This window comes from Sphaerodactylus townsendi, linkage group LG12 (genome assembly GCF_021028975.2).
Source record: "Sphaerodactylus townsendi isolate TG3544 linkage group LG12, MPM_Stown_v2.3, whole genome shotgun sequence".
In the NCBI taxonomy this organism is placed as follows: domain Eukaryota; kingdom Metazoa; phylum Chordata; class Lepidosauria; order Squamata; family Sphaerodactylidae; genus Sphaerodactylus; species Sphaerodactylus townsendi.
Window position 1 is genome coordinate 2,577,504 of NC_059436.1, and position 22,485 is coordinate 2,599,988.

The 22,485-nt window shown below is 42.5% G+C and overlaps 1 protein-coding gene across 3 annotated transcripts; it reads right to left on the reverse strand.

Annotated features, from left to right (window-relative positions):
- Positions 1-468: 468 nt before the first annotated feature.
- On the reverse strand, positions 469-22,383 carry KCTD9 (potassium channel tetramerization domain containing 9). Of its 3 annotated transcripts, none has more exons than XM_048513591.1 (12): positions 22,276-22,383; positions 15,894-16,015; positions 15,005-15,048; positions 14,810-14,906; positions 11,858-11,916; positions 10,543-10,671; positions 8,064-8,131; positions 7,859-7,954; positions 6,234-6,383; positions 4,904-5,009; positions 4,029-4,162; positions 469-2,648 (listed from the first exon to the last, which is right to left on the reverse strand). In XM_048513591.1, exons 1-12 carry the CDS (start codon positions 22,321-22,323, stop codon positions 2,532-2,534), a joined length of 1,170 nt encoding a protein of 389 aa, XP_048369548.1. In that variant the 5' UTR covers positions 22,324-22,383; the 3' UTR covers positions 469-2,531. The 3 variants fall into 3 exon arrangements, with proteins under 3 accessions (XP_048369548.1, XP_048369549.1, XP_048369550.1); XM_048513592.1 differs by lacking the exon at positions 22,276-22,383 and adding an exon at positions 22,101-22,217; XM_048513593.1 differs by lacking the exon at positions 22,276-22,383 and adding an exon at positions 18,920-18,972.
- Positions 22,384-22,485: the final 102 nt, after the last annotated feature.

The window sequence follows — 22,485 nt, forward strand, 5'->3', positions numbered from 1 at the left end:
GGGAAAGGCTTTTTGTGTGGTTGAAACATGTGGTTGAAAAGAAGTACCTTTTGCTCTTATGTGACATGCTTTTCTGAAAATAAAGCTGAGACTTCCAAGCTAGCTAGTAATGAAGTCAGTGAAAGACAACCCCCATCAGTGGTGGGCAACTATCTGGTCTGGATTTCCTATGAATGGCAGTTCTCCCCCTCCATGCCACAATGGCAGGATAAGAAATGAAAATGCAGTAACACCCCCCATCGCCGCCAGCTATATGCAGGTCAATTTGCACGGTATTGTGGCCTAGTTGCTTCTCTGTGCATTCATGTGAAAGCATTTTTCTAAGAGGATGATATGAAACTGCTTCCAAACTACATTGGACTTCCTATGCCATTTCCACCCACCCCAGTCTGTATTTTCCTTTTGCAGAGAGATCCAGTTCTCTGACATAACAACCGGTAGTGTCCTTATCTCATTAAAAGGCAAGACTTTTGTGTAAACATTGGATATATTTTATTATTGATGTGGTTGCGTAACAGCGTGTGATCTGTCCCTTGACAAGGCCTGCTGGGCCCATCCTTTCCTTTTAGCAATTGAACAATGCTGTGATTACGCAAGAGGCCTCCTCTCAGCAGAACAGCTTCTTTACAAATAAATTATATATGCAGCTTAAGAAAATAGAATTCTCTGATACAATATTTAGCTCCTATCTGCTAAAAAAATAAGACAAAGAAAAATAGACTAGCTGGTTTCTTGAGATGCGAGAGCCCTTACGCGCTCCGGCAGAAGTACCTTGAACACAGCAGCAATGATTGAACTGCACCTTCCCTTGCTTCTTCCCTTCCCGTAACATCATCGAAGCCAGCGTTTCCAGAATTCCTGCTGCAAGGATAAGTGTGAGGTGCCTCGACTAAAAAATGGGATTGCCTTGAACCCCAGAACTACATGCATGATGCCCAGCAACCCTAGGACATTTTTTTTGGAAGGAAACAGACACTGACTTTTTGCACGACCCAAGTTTCTCATGAAATCACAAACTCCTGATTTTGAGGAATGTAGTCCAACCACCCACTCTGGTTTAACAGCTGAAACTAGAGAGCCTCACATTTGGAAAAGGTTTGGGATCAGTTCCAAATATATGTTAAGACATTCAGCACAGCTAGATCGGCTGTGCATTTCTTAGCAGATGATCCACTTCCATGTAAAAGGGACCTGGTCACTTGTGACCAGAGCAAGGGCGGGGGAGCTGGGCTGACTGCATTTTTCCTAATGCTCGTGGTAATATATGGGTGCACTTGTAGCACTCCAGATACATCCCATGCATTCATGAACCCATATTCACATAAACCAGGGGTCTGCAACATGCGGCTCTCCAGATGTTCATGGACTACAATTCCCATCAGCCACTGCCAGCATGGCCAATTGGGCTGATGGGAATTGTAGTCTCCATCTGGAGAGCCGCAGGTTGCAGACCCCTGACATAAACTAACTCAACTGGCTGAAGTATATACAGCAGTTGTAGAATTTTCATTGTCTAAGCCCACACCAGCATCCACTTATAGAGCCAAGGTTAGTGATCACCCCTTATTTGGAGGTATTCACACCCGTATTTTAATCGGAATTGTACTGTATATGGTCGAAGGCTGTCGCAATGTCAAAATAGATAAAATACAAACTGTAACAAAATAAATATAAAAGTTAAATATAGAAAGTACAAATCATATAGGTTGTATAAAATATCCAAAGAAATTATATTATAAAACACACTAACAAATGATAAATAGCATTCAGTTTGTAACATTTTTATAATCTAGTTTGGGTTTTTGGTGGTGTGTTTGGATTGTAATTTTCTAGCAGCCAAGGCAAAAAGTGAAGCTCTGTATGAAATAAATGGGTCTATATCAGATAACAGAAGCATCTATTTCTCAGGGTCGGAGCAAACATTTAGACCCATTCATATGCCAGCAAGAAATGTACCTCTGGGTTATTTATGGAGAGGATAATAAAGGGCCTAAGTGCCTGGCTGCTGTGATGGAGGCACACAGCACACATGAACTGTGTTCCCCGTTGCCATCCTCACTCTACAAACACACCCCTGTCCTTCAACAGGCCAAAATGAACAAAACAGTATGCAGATATCTGCTATGAGCTTGAATTTTTGCTACCGAATAGGGGCTTACCCATCTCAAGAGGTCTGCACTGCAAATACAGTTTTAATAAATATAAATTGCATATATTGTGCTTTTATAAATTAAAAATCCCAAGATGTATTCAAGGATGAGGTGACGGAGAGCTGCCGACGCACACCAAGCGAACAGCCAGTTCACAGCTTCAGAAGCTGACCGGCTTTCACAATTCCATTCAAGAAGGTTGCAGCGGTTCCTGTACCTAAAAAAAGGGACGTGCCCACAGCTACGTGATCTGAGGCAGTTCCTGAGGCACTGCTGAGAAACTCAAGTTACGTTGGAAAGGTCACTCACTCCGACTTTATGGATAAAGGGTGGAGAAAGAAAATTAAATGCTGCAGCAACGTTCCCAGACCACTTGGCAGCTTATCTGACGCTCTGAGACATGTGCAAAGGTGTTAGCATCTCTTCAAAGATGGCCCCTTTCACATTGGAACCTCTCAGGTTGGCTTCTTGTAGGTCACAGCCCGACAGGTCACAGTTCTGAATGGCAGAGAGTAGTGATTAGTTTTAAACTTGATTCTCCCACCATATGAATGCCCTTGCTAACTGCTTCTGGCTTGTCCATTAGAAAACATAGGTGAGGTGTCCGCTAAGAATAAGCGGCACTGAAGAGAAAGAAGCAAGCAGCAAGACCTTCCCATCCCACCTCCCCCCCCGCCCCCCCCCCAAAACCTCATGCAGGATACTATAAATTTTAAGAGCTCCAACACGTTGACAAAACTATTGCTGTAGGAGGAGGAACTAGTCACAAAAAGGTCAGGGAATGATGTTATGCATAACTAACAGTAGAACCTAATGATTTTTGGTGGAAGCTTTATTTAACGTAATGCCTTTCAAAATTAACAGTGTTTTAAAAAATCTTCTTGCATACGCACAAAATATGTATACATATTGAACTAGCAAAGAAGCCCTCACCCAGCATCATTTCTTCATTTTGCGGAATCTAATACACTTAGGGAAATGGACAAAGTGTCCCTTCTCTTAGCTACTCTTCACATGAGCCCAGCTATGATTTACAACAATGAAAGTAGGTGCTAGAGGGCTCATGAGAGCTCCCAGCCCATGTAAGCAGTGAGAGAAAGATTCTGGCCAGATTCTGATAGGAACATAAATGATGTTTTGAAAAATGAACACATTTGATGTTGTGATATTATTATCAACTTCTGCCTGGATTATAAAGATGCTGAGAAGATCTGACTACTTCAGTGGAAGTTCCATGCAGGGGCATGAAACATTTTTGCTGTGATGCCCAATAGTGTTTACTCAGAATCAAAGTATTTTCAGACAGCTTCAGAGGGTTAGCCATGTTGGTCTTCAGTAGAACAGTAGAACAGAGGCCAATTTTCTTCAGTAGAACAGAGGCCAATTTTCTGGTGGTTCCCGGCCCGTCAATGATGCAGCTGGCCTCCACTCGGGCCAGGGCCTTTACGGCCCTGGCCCCTGCCTGGTGGAACACTCTTCCTCCAGCTGTCTGGGGCCTGCGGGATTTTGGCGAGTTCCGCAGGGCCTGTAAGACGAAGCTGTTCCACCGGACTTTTGGAGTGTCCAGCCACTGATAAGTGCCTCCATTTTATTTTCCTGTGTTCGGGGTCCCTTACCATCTATGGGACCCTTTCCCCCACTCTTTGGGAGGGTTTTTAATAAGGGTTTTATTGCTGATGCCATTTTATTATATTGATCACTGTGTTATTTTAATGGGCTTTTAATTGTATTGTTGTATATTTACATTGTTCACCGCCCAGAGCCCTTCGGGGGTAGGGCAGTATAAAAAACTCAATAATAAATAATAAATAAAATAATAAATCCTATTCTACTTTCGTTTAAAGCCACCAGCCGACTGTCAGACAATTTGCAACTCACCTCTAAGTCTGTCCCGGCCAGAGTTGCTCCTCTAAGGTTGCAGTTTTTCAACTTTGCATTTTTCAAAGTTGCAACACGCAAATTAATCCCAGTCATCTGGCTCCCTTCCATGTCAACACCTTTCAAGTTAGCACCTATAGCAGGCATAGAATCGGATACCCAGGTTTTAGGGCTGATTTGTTTCTTTTTGTCTGCCTCAAGTCACAGGATCCCAGGAAAACAAATTCTCTTTGAAAATGTTGTGCCTGCTTCAAAGGCAGAAACAAAACAGGAGCTCTCTCGAAAGACAGCACCTGTAGATCTCATATATACCCTGCCCAATTGATTCCTCACCTTTTACATCCTAGGCCAATAATACCCCAGCAGGTTACAAACAATATAAATTCCAAAGCTGATTTTCCACTATTGAGTTCAGGGCAATCCTCTCCTCCCCTGTTCAATCAACATTCTTTTTAAGGACTGGGCTGGGAGAAATAACTGGCCCAAGTTTATTCATTGAGTTTCATGGCCAAGTGAGAATCTGAATCCAAAATTTCCCAGACTCCAGTGCTCAAATCCAGACACTGTTTTCCAACAAAGGCCAGATGTATAACTTATTAGCAATACTGCGTAATTCAGAAGATGCTCAGACAAGCCAGCTGTGATGGTTAATTATGGAAAAATGAGCCACTAATATTGGTTATACTTTATCAAACGTACATTCTTATGAAACAGCCTGTCTTCACTATTATGCGAGAGTGTCTGGAAGGCATATATGTTAAAACTGTTAAGAACCCCTCACTTTAGCTTCAGGTAACCATTCTTCCAAGATGTTTCTGAACTTCCCTCTCACGATGGTTAGAATAATCTAAAAAGAAATGAAATCTGTTCCTTACCTTCCAAGTTAGCTTTAAGGCCAGAGGGATCTTCAAAATTGCATCCTTTCAACGATGCCCCCTCTGCATTAGAACAAAGCATCTTAACTCCTTGGAGGTTAGCGCACTGCCAGAAACAGAGGAAATCAGAATCAGATTTTGATGTGATGCAATGAATCATCTGGGTCCAGAAGTGGGTGCTCTGTGATTGCTTCCAATCTTCCTTGCTCTAGTTAGTGGTGAGCCAACAGAGATACTTGGAAAATAGTTTCACTTGGACTATTGGACATGGTGGCTCTTTTGCAGGGGTTAGTAGACATCTTCTTTTGCATTATGAAATTAACCTATTTTGAGGCCCACCAAGAATTAAGAGGAGTTTGGATTTATACCCCACCTTTCTCTCCTGTAAGGAGACTCAAGGTGGTTTACAAGCTCCTTTCCCTTCCTCTCCCCACAACAGACACCTTGCGAGGTAGGTGGGGCTGAGAGAGTTCCGAAGAACTGTGACTAGCCCAAGGTCACCCAGCAGGAATATAGGAGTGCAGAAACACATCTGGTTCACCAGATAAGCTTCTGCCACTCAGGTGGAGGAGTGGGGAATCAAACCTGGTTCTCCAGATTAACCTGCTCTTAATCACTACACCACGCCGGTCTATTACTATGACAGGCTTTGACACATTTTCTTTGATTTTCAGAGCCAACACCAAAATTTAGGACCCAGACCTATTTTTCAGCCTTTGGGATTTATAGTTTAATTGCCATATGTTCTAATGACTGCTACCACAAAACCTAATCCTAAAATCTTCACAGTTTAGCATAATTTATCAAAGCTATGACAGAAGCATTGCAGCGTATAAATAAATATGGAGTAACCCTGGCTGTCATTACTGGAACAAAAAACAACCTCTGACCCTCGCTTTACTTCTTCCCAACTTCTCTATGACATTATTGCTTCGAAAAGCTCCAATGAACACTGAAACCAGTAAAGGAAGCAACTGAAGTAAAGGAAGAAATACATTCATATTCTGATTCAAAATGGTATATAAGCTTGGTACTTCTGAGGGTTGATGAAACACTAAAATAAATCATTGCTGAGAATAATAGGTGTCACAAAATTTCTAGGCACCCTGGCACCTGCAATTTGTCACGCCCTGTACCATGAGTCTTGATTAGCATGCTTTATTCTATAAAGCTTCAAACTTTAAGCTGCTAAACCTGTAAAGTCCACCTGTCCACTCTTTTTCACAATTCAGAAAAACCCACAGCCTTGCATCATGCAGACCCCGACATTAAGCAGTAGAGTCAATATGCAGGCCTCAGTGAGAGCGAAGGAATACTCAACGTAACTCACATCCAGAACAGATCCGGACAAGTCTGCTCGTTCAAGGTTAGCACAGCACAGGTTAGCGTGTGCTAGGTTGCACCGGCTCAAGTTGGCCATCTTGAAGTTTATGTATCTGAGATCTAAACGAGAGAGATCTGCTCCGCTGAAATTTAAGCCCTGAAAAAAAGGGGTGGGGGGAGATAACCAACACAGCATCAGCATAGCAGCTTGAAAACTTTGAAGTGCTCCGTGCAAGTAGGCGTAACAGGGAAGGCAGCAGCACCCCCAATCTGCAGATGAGTGCTGTTGTTAATGGATTGGGAGGGGGGTAGCTGAGTCATTGCACATTCATTGCAAAAAAGTCACCATGCTCGCCTACCAGAATTCAATCAGATGCATCTAAATGCTGACCAAATGTCACCGTTCTCAGCAACACAGTATAGCCATTTGTCACTCTATAAAATTATGATGGTATTCCTCTATAATTAGATCAGTTAGAATTTGTTTTTATTTTTTTAAATACTGGTGATATCCATAGGGCTAGTTCCAGATATCTTGCTTCCCCAAGCCAAACAAAACCTGCTCTCCAGTAAATCAGCTTATAATTAGAGGTAAAGGATGCATGTCTCAATACCTTCGGATATTCAATTGTCCCTAGATGGAGACGCGCCCTTACCAAGGCAAGGTTTAATGTAGTCCCCTCTGCCTTACTAGCTGGCAGATGCCAAAGAGTTCCTAAATCCAGATGCGGATTATTCTGAGTCAGTTGCAAAATTTCTATCTGAGATAATTGATGATTTTGAATAAGTTTATTAGTTGTTTTGTTTTATTTAATTTCATGTTGTAACTTTATGATTAATGCATATGCCAATAAAGGCTATGTATGTACGCAGCTTCCCCAAGAAAGGTACTCCTGCGTCATCCTGGGCCCGCACCACTGGCCTGGTCCAAACCAAAAAGGGACTTGCTTAGATCAGCTTGACAGTTGCGTGAGCTTAGGAGGGGGATCCCAGTAGCAAGTCTAGCCCCTGCAGTGCTTTGGCACTCTCCTCACTGTGCTCGCTTGGGTGTCTTTGCTGGAGAACTGGCCCTAGATACCCACACTCCCAGCAACTAAGGCTTGGTCTGTGCATGCAACAAAATGAGAAGAAACAGCAGATGAGGGCAGGGGGCAGGAACACTTTGCAAGTCAAAAAGATGTTCCACCTCAGCTTCCTCCCTGTTGTGCTACATTTCTATTTGTGGAGAGTTTCACACACAACACTGTAAACACGACCCACCATGTGCAGTTAGAAACACAGTCCCGCTTTCCTCACACACACAGGCCTCGCTTGAGAGAATGTCTACTGATCTGACACAGGGATAAGCTAATAGAATTCCGATCACCTCAGAGGGAGGAATTTTTGAATGCTCCTCCACATGGAAAAAAAAAAGATTCCACATGCAGCCAACTAGTAATCCGGTAATATTTAGCACAGCCCTTTCCCATATGGGCCAGGAACATATAGGAAGCTTTTTATTGTGTGGAGCATTCAATTGTAAAGCCCTCACCCTGCGCTACTTCAGTCTGATCTGGAACGATCTAAAGGGTCAAACAGCATATTGTCAGGCACAACGTGCAACGCAGATCTAAAGCCATTTTATTTTCATACTTGACAGCGAAGCTCAGATTTGGTTGAGGTTGCAAGAAGGAATCTCACAAATTCCTTTCGGGAGATTGGAGAATGATCTTCTGCTGGCTGTGAGTTCTACAGAGGAAAGGAAGAATTTTTACAAACTCAGCCAGAAAAAGAAAATTAGCATAAGTATTCTTTTTATTGTGTGAGGGAATAAAACTGATACAAAAGCATCAATTACCTTAATAGCTACTTCTAAGTGTTCAATTAGCGAGTCCATCCCAAAGAATCGGGCTTCCTCCAGGACTCCTGGCAAAAGAGCAGGGGAAAAGAATAAAGCCCTGCCATTCCTACTTAGGAGGAACAATGAAAAGCAGAAGTCTTCTTGTGTATGTTCTGTATCTTGCCAAAGGGGCGGGAAACTTCAGAATAGCAAAAGCAGGCTGAAGGACTGTATGATCTCTCTTCCCCTGCTGGCTTAAGATTAAACCAAGGTTAACACTAGCCAGGGTTTTCTATTACCCAGAATTTACAAATAGGACTTAAACTTATTTTCAAAACCATGCTTAATAGTCAACCCTGATAAACATTAAACATGAGCTCTGTGTGTGCTGGAAAAATCATAAATATATTCGGACATAATTTTTAACCCATAGGCGGATGAACCCTGCCTGTTGCTGAGCTCATGTTTCTCATTCCTCACATAGAGAACTGTGGTTAGGAACTAATTCTGGTTACCAGTAGTATATGAACGAAAATACATTGGCTAACCATAGTTCCCCCTCCCCAAGCATCAATGAAATTCTGGCAAAGAATCTTGATCCATGGGAAAGAAAACCAATTCTGAATGTGCTGCTTCAACGAGACAGAGTTTATAAAACAAACTGGGTGGGAAGATAGGTTGGTCACTCAGCCTTACTGGGTGGGAAGATAGGTTGGTCACTCCTTACAAGAGACCAGAGATGTCAGCCTAACCTGCCTGTCAGAATTGTTGTGTGGGTAAAAATACAGCAGGGGAGAACCGCAAATGCCACCCAGAACTCCATGGAGACAGAGAAGGAAAGAAAGAAAGTTCAGAAAGCACATTTAGAAATAATAGCAAACCACAATTTAGACCTAAGCGCCCCCCTCCCCCCAAAAGCAGGAAGTCTTCTGTGCTCAGGGGGAAAGAAAGCTGAAGTAAACAAAAAACACACAATTCTGGCAATAAATCACGTATGTACTAGTCATAATAATTCCAGTTTGTTGGTGACAATAGTATTTAATATCTTGAGCAGTTCCATTAACTACAGAAGTTCATGTGTTTCCACTTTATACACATCTACAAACCCTTTACTTGGGAAGGTAAGCAAATAGTCCCCAGTTTTTGTTTTAGCATTCTCATATGACCTGCACACTCCAATAAAAACAGCTAGTCACAGGTGGCTTATATTGAACATAATTGGAGATGGAGGAAAGGAGGTTTTATTCACTGCTGAAAGGCTCCACAAATCCCCTAGGATTGGTCTTTTTCCATTGCAAAAAGCACCCTTTGAAGAGTTGTGAAGAGTTGAATAAAAACTATAACACAGGATGCAAATCTCCTCAATTAGCATTACACTCTGGGCTCTAATAAGGGCCTAAGAAATCAGCCCTGCCTGTTAACAAACTTAACAGCCATAAGGAATAATATTGGCATGAGTACCCAAAACAAGTCTCTCCCCCCACCAACCTCGTGTGCCATTTTGTCAAAGCCTTCAGGGGTAAGAAGAGGACTGGAATGAGGCTCAGGTGGAGAAGGGCAGCCCAAATATAAAGCATAAGTGAAGACCTACACAGGAGCAAGGGAAAAGAGGCAGGGAAAGCTGGGAAGCCTTAGGAGGCTAAAAGATAAGGGGGGCATTTGGTGGTTCTCTTTAGCCAGTGAGCAAACCACACAGGTTCCCAACCCTCCAGGTGCTGGCTGGAGATTTCTTTTGATTACAACAGATCTCCAGGTGATAGGGATCAGTTCCCCTGGAAAAAATGGCCGGTTTGAAAAGTGGACTGTATGACATTACACTCCATTAAAGACCCTCGCCAGATGTTTCCAATCCAGAGCTGGCAACCCTAGGTCCAGGAGCCAAAAGAAGTAAGCCCAGGGGACCTTCTTCGCTCTAGTTGAGATCAAAGAGTCCCGTGGCTTGTTCCTTCCCTTTCTTTGGGAGCCAGTGTAGTGCAGGTTAAGAGGAGGATTCTAATCTAAAGAACCGGGTTTGATTCCCGCTCCTCCACCTGAGTGGCAGAGGCTTATCTACTGAACCAGATGTGTTTCCGCACTTCTACATTCCTGCTGGGTGACCTTGGGCTAGTCACAGTTCTTCAGAACTCTCTCAGGTCCACCTCTCTCACAAGGTGCCTGTTGTGGGGAGAGGAAGGGAAAGGAACTTGTAAGCCACCTTGAGTCTCCTTACAAGAGATAAAGGTGGGGTATAAATCCAAACTCTTCTTCTTCTTATAGCTGGCTTTGTTTTAATTCAATGAAGGCTTCAACATAGGTTTCGCTGGTTTTCAGATTCACAGATACATTTTTCTCACTTATTCACTCAAAAATACTGCCAAGCAAGATGAGTCTTCACAATCCTCCAAACACTTAGCTGCACACAGGCAACATGCCTCAGATTTGTTGGGCTCTCAATGGGGCAAGAGCTTGGTTGCAGCATAAAACAGTGTCTTAAAAGCCCTCAGCCCATAATACATACCCAGCAAATTGATGCCATCATTCACAATGAGTTGTCCATGACGCAAATAGTTCAAAATTGGCTCAAAGTATTCAGGGCTACGGTCAATTAGGAAGGCCCCCCTGTGATCTCTTTTGTTCCCCCAGGCATCTGTTTCCAGGAGAAAAGACACAGAAAAGTTCAAGCCGTTAACCATTTTCTGCCATAAATCAGATTCCTGCTGCTATATTTAAGACCAGCTCCCACTTCCAAATGGAGTCCGTTTAAACTCCCCATTAAGCTGTGGAACTCAAGACATACAGTTCAAAATATTACAAATTAAAAGGAAGCCTCTTGGAAAATGAATGGTATTTAAGAACATTCTGTCCATTCAGCAGTGAATCAAAGAAACAGGTGATGCAACAGTGGCCTCCCATCTAAAGAGACCTGGATTCCAATTCTGGTTTAATCTAATGGCTCACAGAACTCTGTGTAGTTTCCCTTCAGCAAAATGAAAATGTTCTCTAATTACTGAGATGGTCCAAGGACAATCAGACAAAACTTTTGCACCATAGAATCAGCAACAGCCAGCAAAATTCAGACTTAGTAAATTTAATCCTCGGCTGGATTTTGATGCAGTTTTATAAAAGATAGGGAGAAAGATGGCTAAACTAGCTCCTTCCTTGCTAAGCAACACTGAAGACACAGGAGATCTGGTCCATTGCTATCTTACCAAGAAGCCTATTACAGTTAGAATCCACACACCCCAACCCGCTGCCTAGCATTTGCTGTTTAAACTTAGAAATGCCGTGTCAATTCCAGAGCAAAATAAATCAGTATATGCTCAAGGGCAAGAGGCCAGGAAGCAGACCAAGTTTGTAGGGTTAGCCAAATAAAACTGGAGACAGTGACCTACTGCGTACACTGTTCCAAGCCCTTTGGAGGATGGGCAGGCTGAAAATAAAAGTAAGTAACTTGTTTTAGGAGATTCCCGAGAAGCAGCAGCAACATTATTGTGCAATTATGAGCCACAGAAACTTGTACTTCAAAACCAGAAGCACAGATCATTCCACCAGATACACCTCTGAAGATGCCAGCCACAAATGCAGGCGAAACGTTAGGAACAAGATCTACTGGACCACACAACTCAGAAAACCCACCACAACCAGTTGAATCCACCAGAGTTTTCTAAGTGCACCTCTCCCATGTGCTACAACTGCGAAGGACCAGCTTGTGGGAACGGGGAACCAATTATATCATATATACAACTTCAACAGATGCCTTTCAAAGCTTTTGAGCGAGGATTCCACCATCAGCACATTTAAAAAAGGACAGAAGCATTGAAATCCGTACTGACCTTTGTCTTTAAACATGCGAGCCAGCATGCTGTCTGGTTCTTTGCTAACTAAAGTGCTCCTAGGGAAAAAAAAGAGCATGAGCATTAATGAGCAGATTCAGGACCGTTCTCTTTCAACAACTGCCTGGGCTAGGTTCTGCATAACTGATCTGCTGGTTTTATTTGGTTTGGTTCTATGTGTGAGAAGTTTTTAACTGGTACTTCTATTTCAAGCAGGAAAATTATTTTAAAAAAATATTCAGAGGGGGCAAGAGGAGCATGGTGGGGGAATGCCTAGAATTCTGGCTGAGAACTCTGGGAATGCTTAGAATTGTATGCCTGTAATGGGAAGGGGGCATATAAATGCTTCTGCTGCAGAAGGATGGCATTGCTGCATGGAATCTTAATAATGACGTGTGCTCATTGCATGGAAAACTACAGCGGAACTCTCTCTGTCTGTGCCTGCTCTAGTGCTATTCTTCAGTCTACACTGATTAGAGATTGGCAGCCAGCATTATGTAGTGGTTAGAATGTCAGATCTGAACTTGGAAAACCCCAGTTCAGATCCCCACACGACCATTAAAACTTGCTGGATGACCTTGAGCCAAGCACACATACTCAACTTAACCTACCTCACCAAGCTGTCGTGAGCATAGAGGACCGTAGAACAATGCAAGCAACTTTGGGTCTCCACTGAGGAGAAAGGTGGGGTATAAATGAAGTAAATAAACAAACAGGATCAGTCAACCGACCAGCCAAATGTAACCACCTGACTGCCTATTACTATTATTATTAAGCCTTTATTGGCATTAGGTGTCTATTACTAAATAAATATCTGTCCTGGAAACCACACAGCACCCCAAATATCTATCCTGTTGATCACCTGTTGTCATGGAAGCCTATTCAACCAGAAAAAAATGGCCTGCAGCTTATGGAGCATAACTGTCTTTAAAAGTTGACATACTTTGGTTCCTTCCTTTTAAAATAATTCATTTACTGTAAGCTGAGGTCAGAATCCAGGAAAAAGTCAATGAGAAGCACTGGCCATACTTGGTATCTATGGTACCTTATCATATCTATGGAACTTATCGTATCTATGGAAACCTAAAGCTGGTTCACATCTATGGAGTAAATAAAAATAGGGCTATACCTAGTAAAGCATCAACAAAACAAAAAAGGAGAAAAAAAGATGTCATGTGAAAGATTTATTGTAATATAATGCTCCTGTGCATTTCACTGTACAAGCTTCACTGGGGGAATTAGAATTCCTTTGTGCTGACTCTTACCACAGTAATGGAGTGCTATAACAGAACTCCATTGCTGTGGAATGAATCAACACAAAGGAACTCTGATCCCCCTGGTGAAACTTGTATATCTAAACGAGGGACTTCACATGGCAACAAAGCTGGCACCTATTACCTGGCATCCTTTTTTAAAAATTTGCTCACATCTTCGGAAACACGGTTAAAAGTTTTGATAATTCATGGCAATTTTCGACAAAAGGTTAACTTTGTCACTTCCACCATAAGTGAACGAATTTGGTTTTATAACTAGCAATAACATTAAACTCATTGAGTAAAGTAACTTTTTCATTATGCTAACGAAGTTAATTTTTTTAAAAAAACTTAATCGATATCTACTTGACAAACCAAATCTCTTGTGTCTGATCAACTGGCTAACCATTATGATTGCTTCTGGATTTGTGGCAGATGAGCAGTTCAATCCAGAGGTCACCACAGCCCGGGACAGCTCTGCCACCACACCACCTCCAGAGGACTTTCAGGTGGAATGGGGGTGCAGCCGAAAAGAAAAACAAAAACAGCTGCCTAAAAGCTCCCCACAGGGCTGAATGGAGTTATGCCACCCCTTTGCTAAGTGCCCTGAAGAGGGCAAATCCACAAGCTCGGGCTCATGCCGCATCTGGCAGCTGATTCACCCCCACCCCCTGGAATGGGCTGTGAGACTTGCATTTCCATCATGCTCGGTTAAAGCTCATAACTTTAATGAATTCAGGCATGTTGGTAACATTTCTTCTTGTAAGCCCGGCATGGAATGTCGCCTAGTCAAGCAGACACTGCTCAGAATTCCACTTCAGTTCTCACTACTTTCAGCTTCAAATAAAATCAAAAGTAGCCTATGAAGGATGCTGGTCTGAGAGAAGTGCCAAGCAGGGAAAGCAGCCTCTCACTTAAGCACCCTTACTCAGATCATACTGGTAGCCTGCACAGGCAGCTTTTTGTTCCATACAAACACTCACACATATTGAGAAAAGCGGTATAGAACTCTGTGTATTGTCTAGCTTGGCTGGAAGTATGCAGTCTGAGATACTGAAGAAATATTGCTTGATATCTAATGTACAGTCATTACTGCAGGGGAATATCTGCCAGAGGGACATGGGGGGGGGGGGGGTCAACTGACCCTGGCCGCCATCCATTAGGTCATGTGGGGGGTGCAAAATCACATCCCTCATGTGACCAGGAGACTCTGTGGGCCATCCAAGTGCCCCTCGGCTGGGGGTGGAAGGCTCCTGGCCTGGCTGCAGGCCCATGGCAGGCTCCCGGCCTGGCTACAGGCTTGTGGCAGGCACTTGCTGCCCCAAAGGAGGAGGAGCCGGCTGAAGTAAGCGTGGCGGGAGCAGATGTTGCCCTAGGCGCCATTTTCTCTTGGTACGCCTCTGCATTACTGCCACTGGAATGAATAGAAAGGGTTTGTATGTGGAAAAGTTCCTGGAACTTCTGGTGTTATACTGCATTCTGAGCTGCCAAGTCAACATATTAAGAATAAAGGGACATCTATTATATCTTGCTGAACTTATGCTACTCTGAAAATACAGCCATCCCTTTAAAAGAACATGAGCCCAAGCATTTAACAAATAAGACTGCCACAGTACCAGCACACAAGAAGTTTTTTTAAATTGGTGGTTTGAATCCACCAAAAGGGTAAACACTTTTGAACAAAGTGGAAGGTTCCTACCGAGTGGTTGTGAAGAAGCGTCCTCCGACATTGAGTGTTATCCAGTCTGAGTGAGACCCTGTTAATGCTTCGGGAGGGTTTACATCTGTCTGAGGATCTACGGGCATGGAACATGCACAAACGTTTTTACTGCATTTGCAAACATGGTGCATTTGCAAATTTCTATAAAGGCAACAGAGCAAAATGTATACTTACCAACAAATGGTTCCCCCTCACATACAAACAGAACATCATCGTCCCTAGAAGATGGGGGTGGGAAAAGACACAGAGTCAACTTTTGTCATGAACAAACAATTTTGTCCAGAACTATTTAAGATAAATAGAGCCCTCCGGGGATGGGTCGGTATAAAAGTTTAAACAATAAATAAATAAATAAATAAATAAATAAATGAATGAATGAATGAATGAATGAATGAATGAATGAATGAATAAATAAATAAATGCTCAGTTCATTTTCCACTGGAAGCTTTTTTAATTCTAACCTGTGCACACGAAAGAAAAACAAACACTGGATCTGCCCCACGATGGCTGGTTAGGGGTCTGGTGCTTAAGAGCCAATTAACCATTCAGAAAGACATGGCATAAAGACACCCTCAGACTTTACTTTTTCAGAATGCAGGCAAAGGATCAGCACACAGAGATGAGAGAAGGCTAGGCTAAAACCCAATATGGCATCTTTTCATGGCCAGGGTATTTTTGATGAGAGGCAACATTTGGAAATGATGACACCATAAACATCCACCGGCATTCTCAACTGGCAGTGCTAAGAGTGTGCTGTGCCAATGAGATAATTCTAAACATTATCTTGAACACTGGGGGTCAAGGGAGGTAGACGGTGGGAGGAGATCCGGGATGGAAGCGCATATAGATATGGTCAGGCTCTATGCTCTTCCCATCCCAAGGCACGATGGTGTGGAGACTAGAGTATTTAGCCCTTCTCCAGCACTGATGCTGAGAAGGCAGAAAAGGGAGCGAAGATGGCTTCAGTGAGTCTGGAGGAAGAGTCGTGTTGAAGAGGCAAGAGCATCTTTAGCTCATACACCACCATATTAATTTGAAAATGCTCAGTTCAGGTTGATCTTACCTGATCAAAGCAATGTCATCAATGAGGCCCCCTTTCCCATTGTACACACTGGTTGCTTTTATTCCAAGCTTACTGCTAGCAACAGAGAGCAGGTCGGATAGTGTTCCATAAACAGCAACAACCTATAAAGAAAAGGCAAGTGTTTTACCTCCCCATGCATGGTTAAATCTTCTAGGATACTTGTTCCCTAATTTATTTACAATACTTTATAAGCCCCATAAAAAAAATTTCATTTGCACCCCACTTTTCTTCCAACATGGAGCCCAGGGTGGTAGACACAGGGCTCCAGAGGGTCTCCTATCCAGATTTTAACCACACATAGATCTACTGAGCTTCATTGAGGTTGGTGTCTTATGTGTCTTCCAACAGCACATTAGGTCCTCTGCCTCAGACAGTAGTTTTTTATCCTATTTTTTGGTTAAGAAACACACACAAAACATATTGTAGTATCCTATAGAAGCCCATCATTCTCACTGTACAGAAAGTAAATAAAGTAACTCAATTATTGAATTATGCAACTCAAAGGCAAAAAGAAGACGCGAAGGGGAAGTTGTAACATTTCATGGAAGCCCTAAGGGATGCTGGCAGTTTCACATAACTTCAGCTGAAAAACCCTGCCTCAGGATTCAGTTTTGCTGGGAGATTTGGATTGGAGATTACAAGGAATGCTCAGAAGCTAGCGTTATTTAAGTAAAAGAAAACCACCAACTACAGAGATCCAACATTTCCAGATATTCCTGTAAAAGTCTGCTTGAACAGCCCAATCCTACGTACATTTACTCAGAAGAAATTCCATGTTCTCCTCCCCCTTCAAGCTTTTCTTGACACTTTGATCAGGAACAAACAACTCAGCCCAATTAATGCTTACTTAAGGAGCTAATTCCACAATTCAGTGAGACTTACTTCTCTGTAAGGGTGCACACAGGATTGCTATGCAAGAACGGTATATTTTAGTATACTACAAATAGTAAAACAATGATGTTACAAATTCCAGTGTGTTCAGTGGTGTTTAATTACATAGAAGCACATAATGAAGAAGAGAGTTTGCTAGAAAAGGAGAAGGCGCAACCTATCTCAACATAAATATCAGTGTACAATGAACACATAAACACAAATGCAAAACAATCCCATGGCAAACATTCAGAAAGATATCCCAATTCCAAACTGGAATATTCTACAATTTCAATATGATTTAACGAGGGTTTCACTGCCAGTTGTTGGCACAGCTCTTTTCAAAACAGTCCAAACATCGAGATGATTCCATGAAAGCAAAATGTTATGCGAAGGACGGAACTGTATACAGGCAGCTGGAATAAACTGACACTAGTTGGGCCATTATCATTGGCCCCAGCCTAGTGGAATGGTTTGTCAGAGGAGACCAAGGCCCTGCCATTTGGGGACAGTTCCTCAAGTAGCTAATCAATCACCATTATTCAACGTGTTCTAACAGTCATTCAGAAGGTATCAATGGATTCCAGCAGCCATTCTCTGTCATTTATGATAGCATCTGCTGATAGTGGGACTTCAGTCAGTTTCCGGGCTATTTGTTGGTACTGCAATTATTGAATCTTCCTGATCTTTAGACCTTTACCTGTAGTTTCATTTATCTGGACTGTTATCTGTAGTTTTATAATATATAAACAGAAGAATCTACCACTAGTGATCTGCATGTTAGAATTTCAATACATATGATCGTGGGGTTCTTTCCAATCATAGCAGCAGACACAGATGGAAAAAGAACCAGACACCCTGGCACACATTCAAATTATGGCTCTTTTAAAAAGAACCATTCTACAGGTTCTGCTCTGAATCAAGGTCTCCCCCCAGTTAAAACATGGGGTCACGTAAGTCAGAGTCTTCAGAGTTGGCACTTTCACAAAAGACAGATGGCCCTACAGGTGCATGTTCGACGCTTGGGGGAAAAAATGTACCTACACTCACACACTGCTACTCCCATCCCAACATGCACAAATGCATTCTGAGAATTACTTATGATTTCTGCACCGGTTCCTAATCAAAGCCTTGCCAATTCTAGTTACTGTGAGGAGAACCAGAAATGGGAAGAGCATCTGCTAAACCAAGCTTCAGTCTACCTTTTTCTACCCTCTTTCAGTAAACGTAGGAAGAAAATATTGTGAAAATAATTTCAAATGGCATTGAAGAGGGGAGGAAAATAGAAAGATATAAAAACTTACAAACTGGGCTGTAAAACATCACAAGGGGGGTTAACAATGGCAAAGTCTTCTTACAGCAAAAGTGGCTCTCTTTAGGATATTATAAACTCTTAGGGGATTGAACAGACCAATTTCTACATTTTCCATTTTCCTCCCCCACCCCAATGGATTCTTAAATGTTCATAAGTTGCCCAGGGCTATAAGAATTAAAAAATCTCAGGAAATAATTTTGGGAAAAGGTTCCCCCAACTTTTAATTTAGAAAGCAATAGTTTTTCTGCATATAAGAAAAGTCTCCTAACTATATGAAAACCTGATGTTGCCTGATCTTCCACAGTCTTTGTGACTGTCACTGTGAAGCTGGAGGGAACAAACAAGGGGCTGGGAAGGAATCTCAGTGAAGGGGCAGTTTTGAAATAGGCCCCTTCCACACATGCAGAATAATGCACTTTTAATCCAATTTCAATGCACTTTGCAGCTGTGTGGAATAGCAAAATCCAATTGCAAACAATTGTGAAAGTGGATTGAAAGTGCATTGTTCTACACGTGTGGAAGGGGTCACAGAGTTCCCTATCCTCCAATAACTTCTTCCTCCGGCTTCTCTAAATTCTCAGGGGTTTAAGCAAGATAATTTTATCCTCCCTCCATCATTCCCCTTTAGCTAACTCTCAACAGATTTCAAAAGCACATTCAATCCTTGTAATACTGCTAATTTTTCCCACTCATGAGTTATAGTAATATTTTCCTGCACACCTTGGAAACTCTCCTAGTTCCCTTTCTTACCATGGGCGTGGGAAGGAAGGATTGGATTTGCTGCTTTTGACCTAATAGTGGTCAGCCACTTTAGTTTTACCTGTGATAGGCTCCTTGTTTTCAGTAGGGCAAAGCTGTCATCCATTCAGGCCTGGGTGGATATCAGAGAAGCAACATGAAGAAAGTAGCCCCTAAACATAGCATCAATAGCTTAGGCTTAATATATCGCTTCCTTTGTATTTCTTCATTATTAGCCTCCATAAAGAAGGGAGTGCTTTTCCGAGATGACAGACAATGTTCCACTTCCAAAGTCTGATTTAGTCATAGCTACCAGTTTCACAGACAGCTGTTTGAAACAGCAATTTTCCTGTCTGTGTGACTCAACTATTCCGTTCTCGATATCTCTTGGTGTTGTTGGAACTGACAATGAAACCACTTCTGGAATACCAGCAATGCAAAAATACACAAGAGGCCCATGCTATTTAGTAAATTCTGAAAAATGAATCATTTGACGATTTTAATGGCTGTGTGAACCTTCAGAGCTCACCACTCTCCCAAAGAAACCAAGTAAATTTTAATAAAGTTAAAGAGAAAAGATGAACTACCGTTCCTGAAGACCTGACTGTCAAATCCATGGTGTAAGAAATTGCAGTAACAGCTGAGAACCCCCTTCCCCTCAAAAAACCCTGGATAATCAAGTTTCAGTTGAACTGGTAACTAACTGTCATATAACAAATTATTCTTCCCACACAGAATTACTGAAGAACCCTGACAGTACAATGGGGAGGGAGTGCAAAAGGAGTTGTGGAAGAGGCATGCATCCGCACTGGCATGTTTGCCCACTCTGCTGGTATAAGGGCAAACTATGTCAGCAGAAAGGATAAATATGCCAGTGGGCAGGTGCCACATAGCTCGGCTGCGTCCGACCCAGAAGAGGCTGCCACCCTGGACTATGCCACATAGCTAGGGGCAGGATAAGGGAATTTCCAGGATGAGGAGCTGACTGTAATCAGATTCCAAAGGTCTTTTGGACCAGGAGCGCCTCCAACGCAGCCCTCTGACTTATGTCACAAAAACACATGACACAAGTCACTTTTTTCTATGGAGTTTTCTGGGCGACAAAAGGTTACCTTTTTCCCACTGCTTGCTGCAATACTCGGAACTCCATTGGAGGTGGCACCATCCCCACACACTACCAAACTGTCCCCTCTGCTGAACGGGGCTACCAATACCAGAATTACTAGTAAAGGCTTATGCCCATCTATAAACATATTAGGCTACCAGCAAGTAAGTAACAGGGCCTACTATGTGAAAATAATGAATCTGTAGGTTTATGAACCTTCTCCTATAGCCCTTGAAATAAGTACATCTGCCTGAACTTCCTAGTTTTTGCTTTACTGAACCTTTTTTGTGTCTAAAGTCACTGCTATGCTACATCTTGCCTGCTGCCATACTGCTAAAAATGGACATCAGCTGATTCCTTAGGGATTGCTCAGAGCACCGAAGCCTCAATTCCATTACAGGGAACATAACTGGGAACAAATACAATTTTTACCAAGAGCACAAAATATATAAGATATGTTAAGAATATGTACTTCTTATACCTACCCTGTTTAGCACACCAACATTACTACCACCATATTGCAGATAAGGAAGTTAAGTGTGAGACATAACATTTCATCTACTGAACTCATGGCTGAGCTGTGGTTTCAATCTGGAATCTCTTCTGGATTGCTATTTAACTAGGTGATTTTGGGGTCTCCGGGCCTATGATTGATCACTGTGAAGTTGATGCTACTTTTAGTATGGTTTGATTTCAAAATTATGTTTTATCATAAGCCACATACTGGGGCAGATGGAATAAAACTGTGTTAAATAAGTAAAGAGTTGAATGTAGTGTCATGATCTAGGAATGAGACTCAATCACACTAAAATCCACATGGCTATCTAACCATGCAACTTTACATCTTTGAAGAACTGAGCTTTGGGGAATCTGTTAGGCTCAAAATAGACCCATAAACATGCTGCAGTAATTAATTTATGTCAGACACAGGCCCCAGGAAAGGACACTGCAGGGGTTGCATTTAAAAAAAACACTGAAGGTGACTTATACCTGCACTGAAATGAGAGAGGATTAAGGATACACAGCTTGAAAGGGCAACTGAGCACACACATATCAGTGCCATACCATCAGAGCACTGGTCTGGTTCCGCCTCCTCTGTTTCAAGCAAGGGACACTTTCCTAGCTTTGATACTCAAGATTTTTTTTTCTTAAACTGGAGATATGAAGAACAAACCTGGGACTTTCTACATGCAAAGTACTGGTAGGTGCACTACTGAGCCACTGACTGCTCCTAAAAAGAAAGAAGTAATAGTAGCACTGTATTCTGCATTGGTCAGACCACACTTAGAATACTGTGTTCAGTTCTGGGCACCACAATTCAAGAAAGATATCGACGAGCTGGACAGTGCCTAGAGGGCAATATTTTGGCTACATTTTTAATTCCAACCTTCCTCTAAGAAACTCAGGGTGCTATGTATAGTTTCCTCCCCTCATTTTATCCTCTCAACAACCCTGCAATGTAGGTTAGACTGAGAATGATTTGCTATAGGGCTTGAGCAGGTTTAAGAAACACACGCCCAGTTCTGGTTTAAACTACTGGCCATTACTACATCTCTGAAATGTACAATTGCTGTTATCAACTGACTGGCTAGTGTATGGATGTGAACAGCTTTAAAATTGGGACACCCAAAGACACAGGATGGAATCCTTACATACATAGGGAACTCCACAGGCTCACCGGGGGGTGGGGGGAGACTTTGTTAATTAACCCCCTCCCCCAAATCCTGGCAAGGGCTGAATATGATCCAGAAAACACATAATATTGAGAACCAGTTGAAGAGGGTGAAGGCAAAATCATCTAAATCCTGTAAGAGCATTACAGAATGTTTGAAGGAGAGATCTGGGTGTGTGTCCAATTAGGGACTTCCCAATTGTTATGCCATCCTGTTATTAGCTGATTTTATTGTTTCATGCCATTGTATTTTTTATTATGTTTATATATGTAAGCAGCCACAAGTCCTTTGGGAGATTGACAGGGTAGAAAGGCAAAATATAAAAAAGAAATTGCCCCACTCCCTTAAGAGCCTTCAGCTTGTAGCACTGAAAAACTAAACAGCAGGCAGTGGTCAGAATTTTGGACTAAAAGAGTTGGGTTCAAATCCCCTGAAGCAAACTGGGTGACCGTTGACCATGTTCTCTCTTTCTTAGACTGACCTACCTCACAGGGTTGTTGCGAGGACAAAATGAAGGTCGAACCAACCATGCATACCACTCTACAAGCTTGGAAGCAACTGCCTATAGAAGCACAATGGACAATCCGAAAACTCTCATCCAGTCTGAGAAGAAGGCTGCAGCTCTGAAGCTCCGCCCCGACCCAGTTCCCACGCACTCACCTTCCCATTCCTAGGGCTGCCATTAACAAAGAGGGTGACTCGCCTCATGTCCCCCTCCTCAAAGTTATTGACGTTCTCGTGACTTCTTGCCAGCCTGGCTACAAACACGGAAGCCGGAGCTTTTTGATCAACACGCCCACCGACCAATCCCGGACTAGCGCTCCTCTTGTTTTCCTCCAATAGGAATCAAAGTAGAGGTAGTGGGCGGAC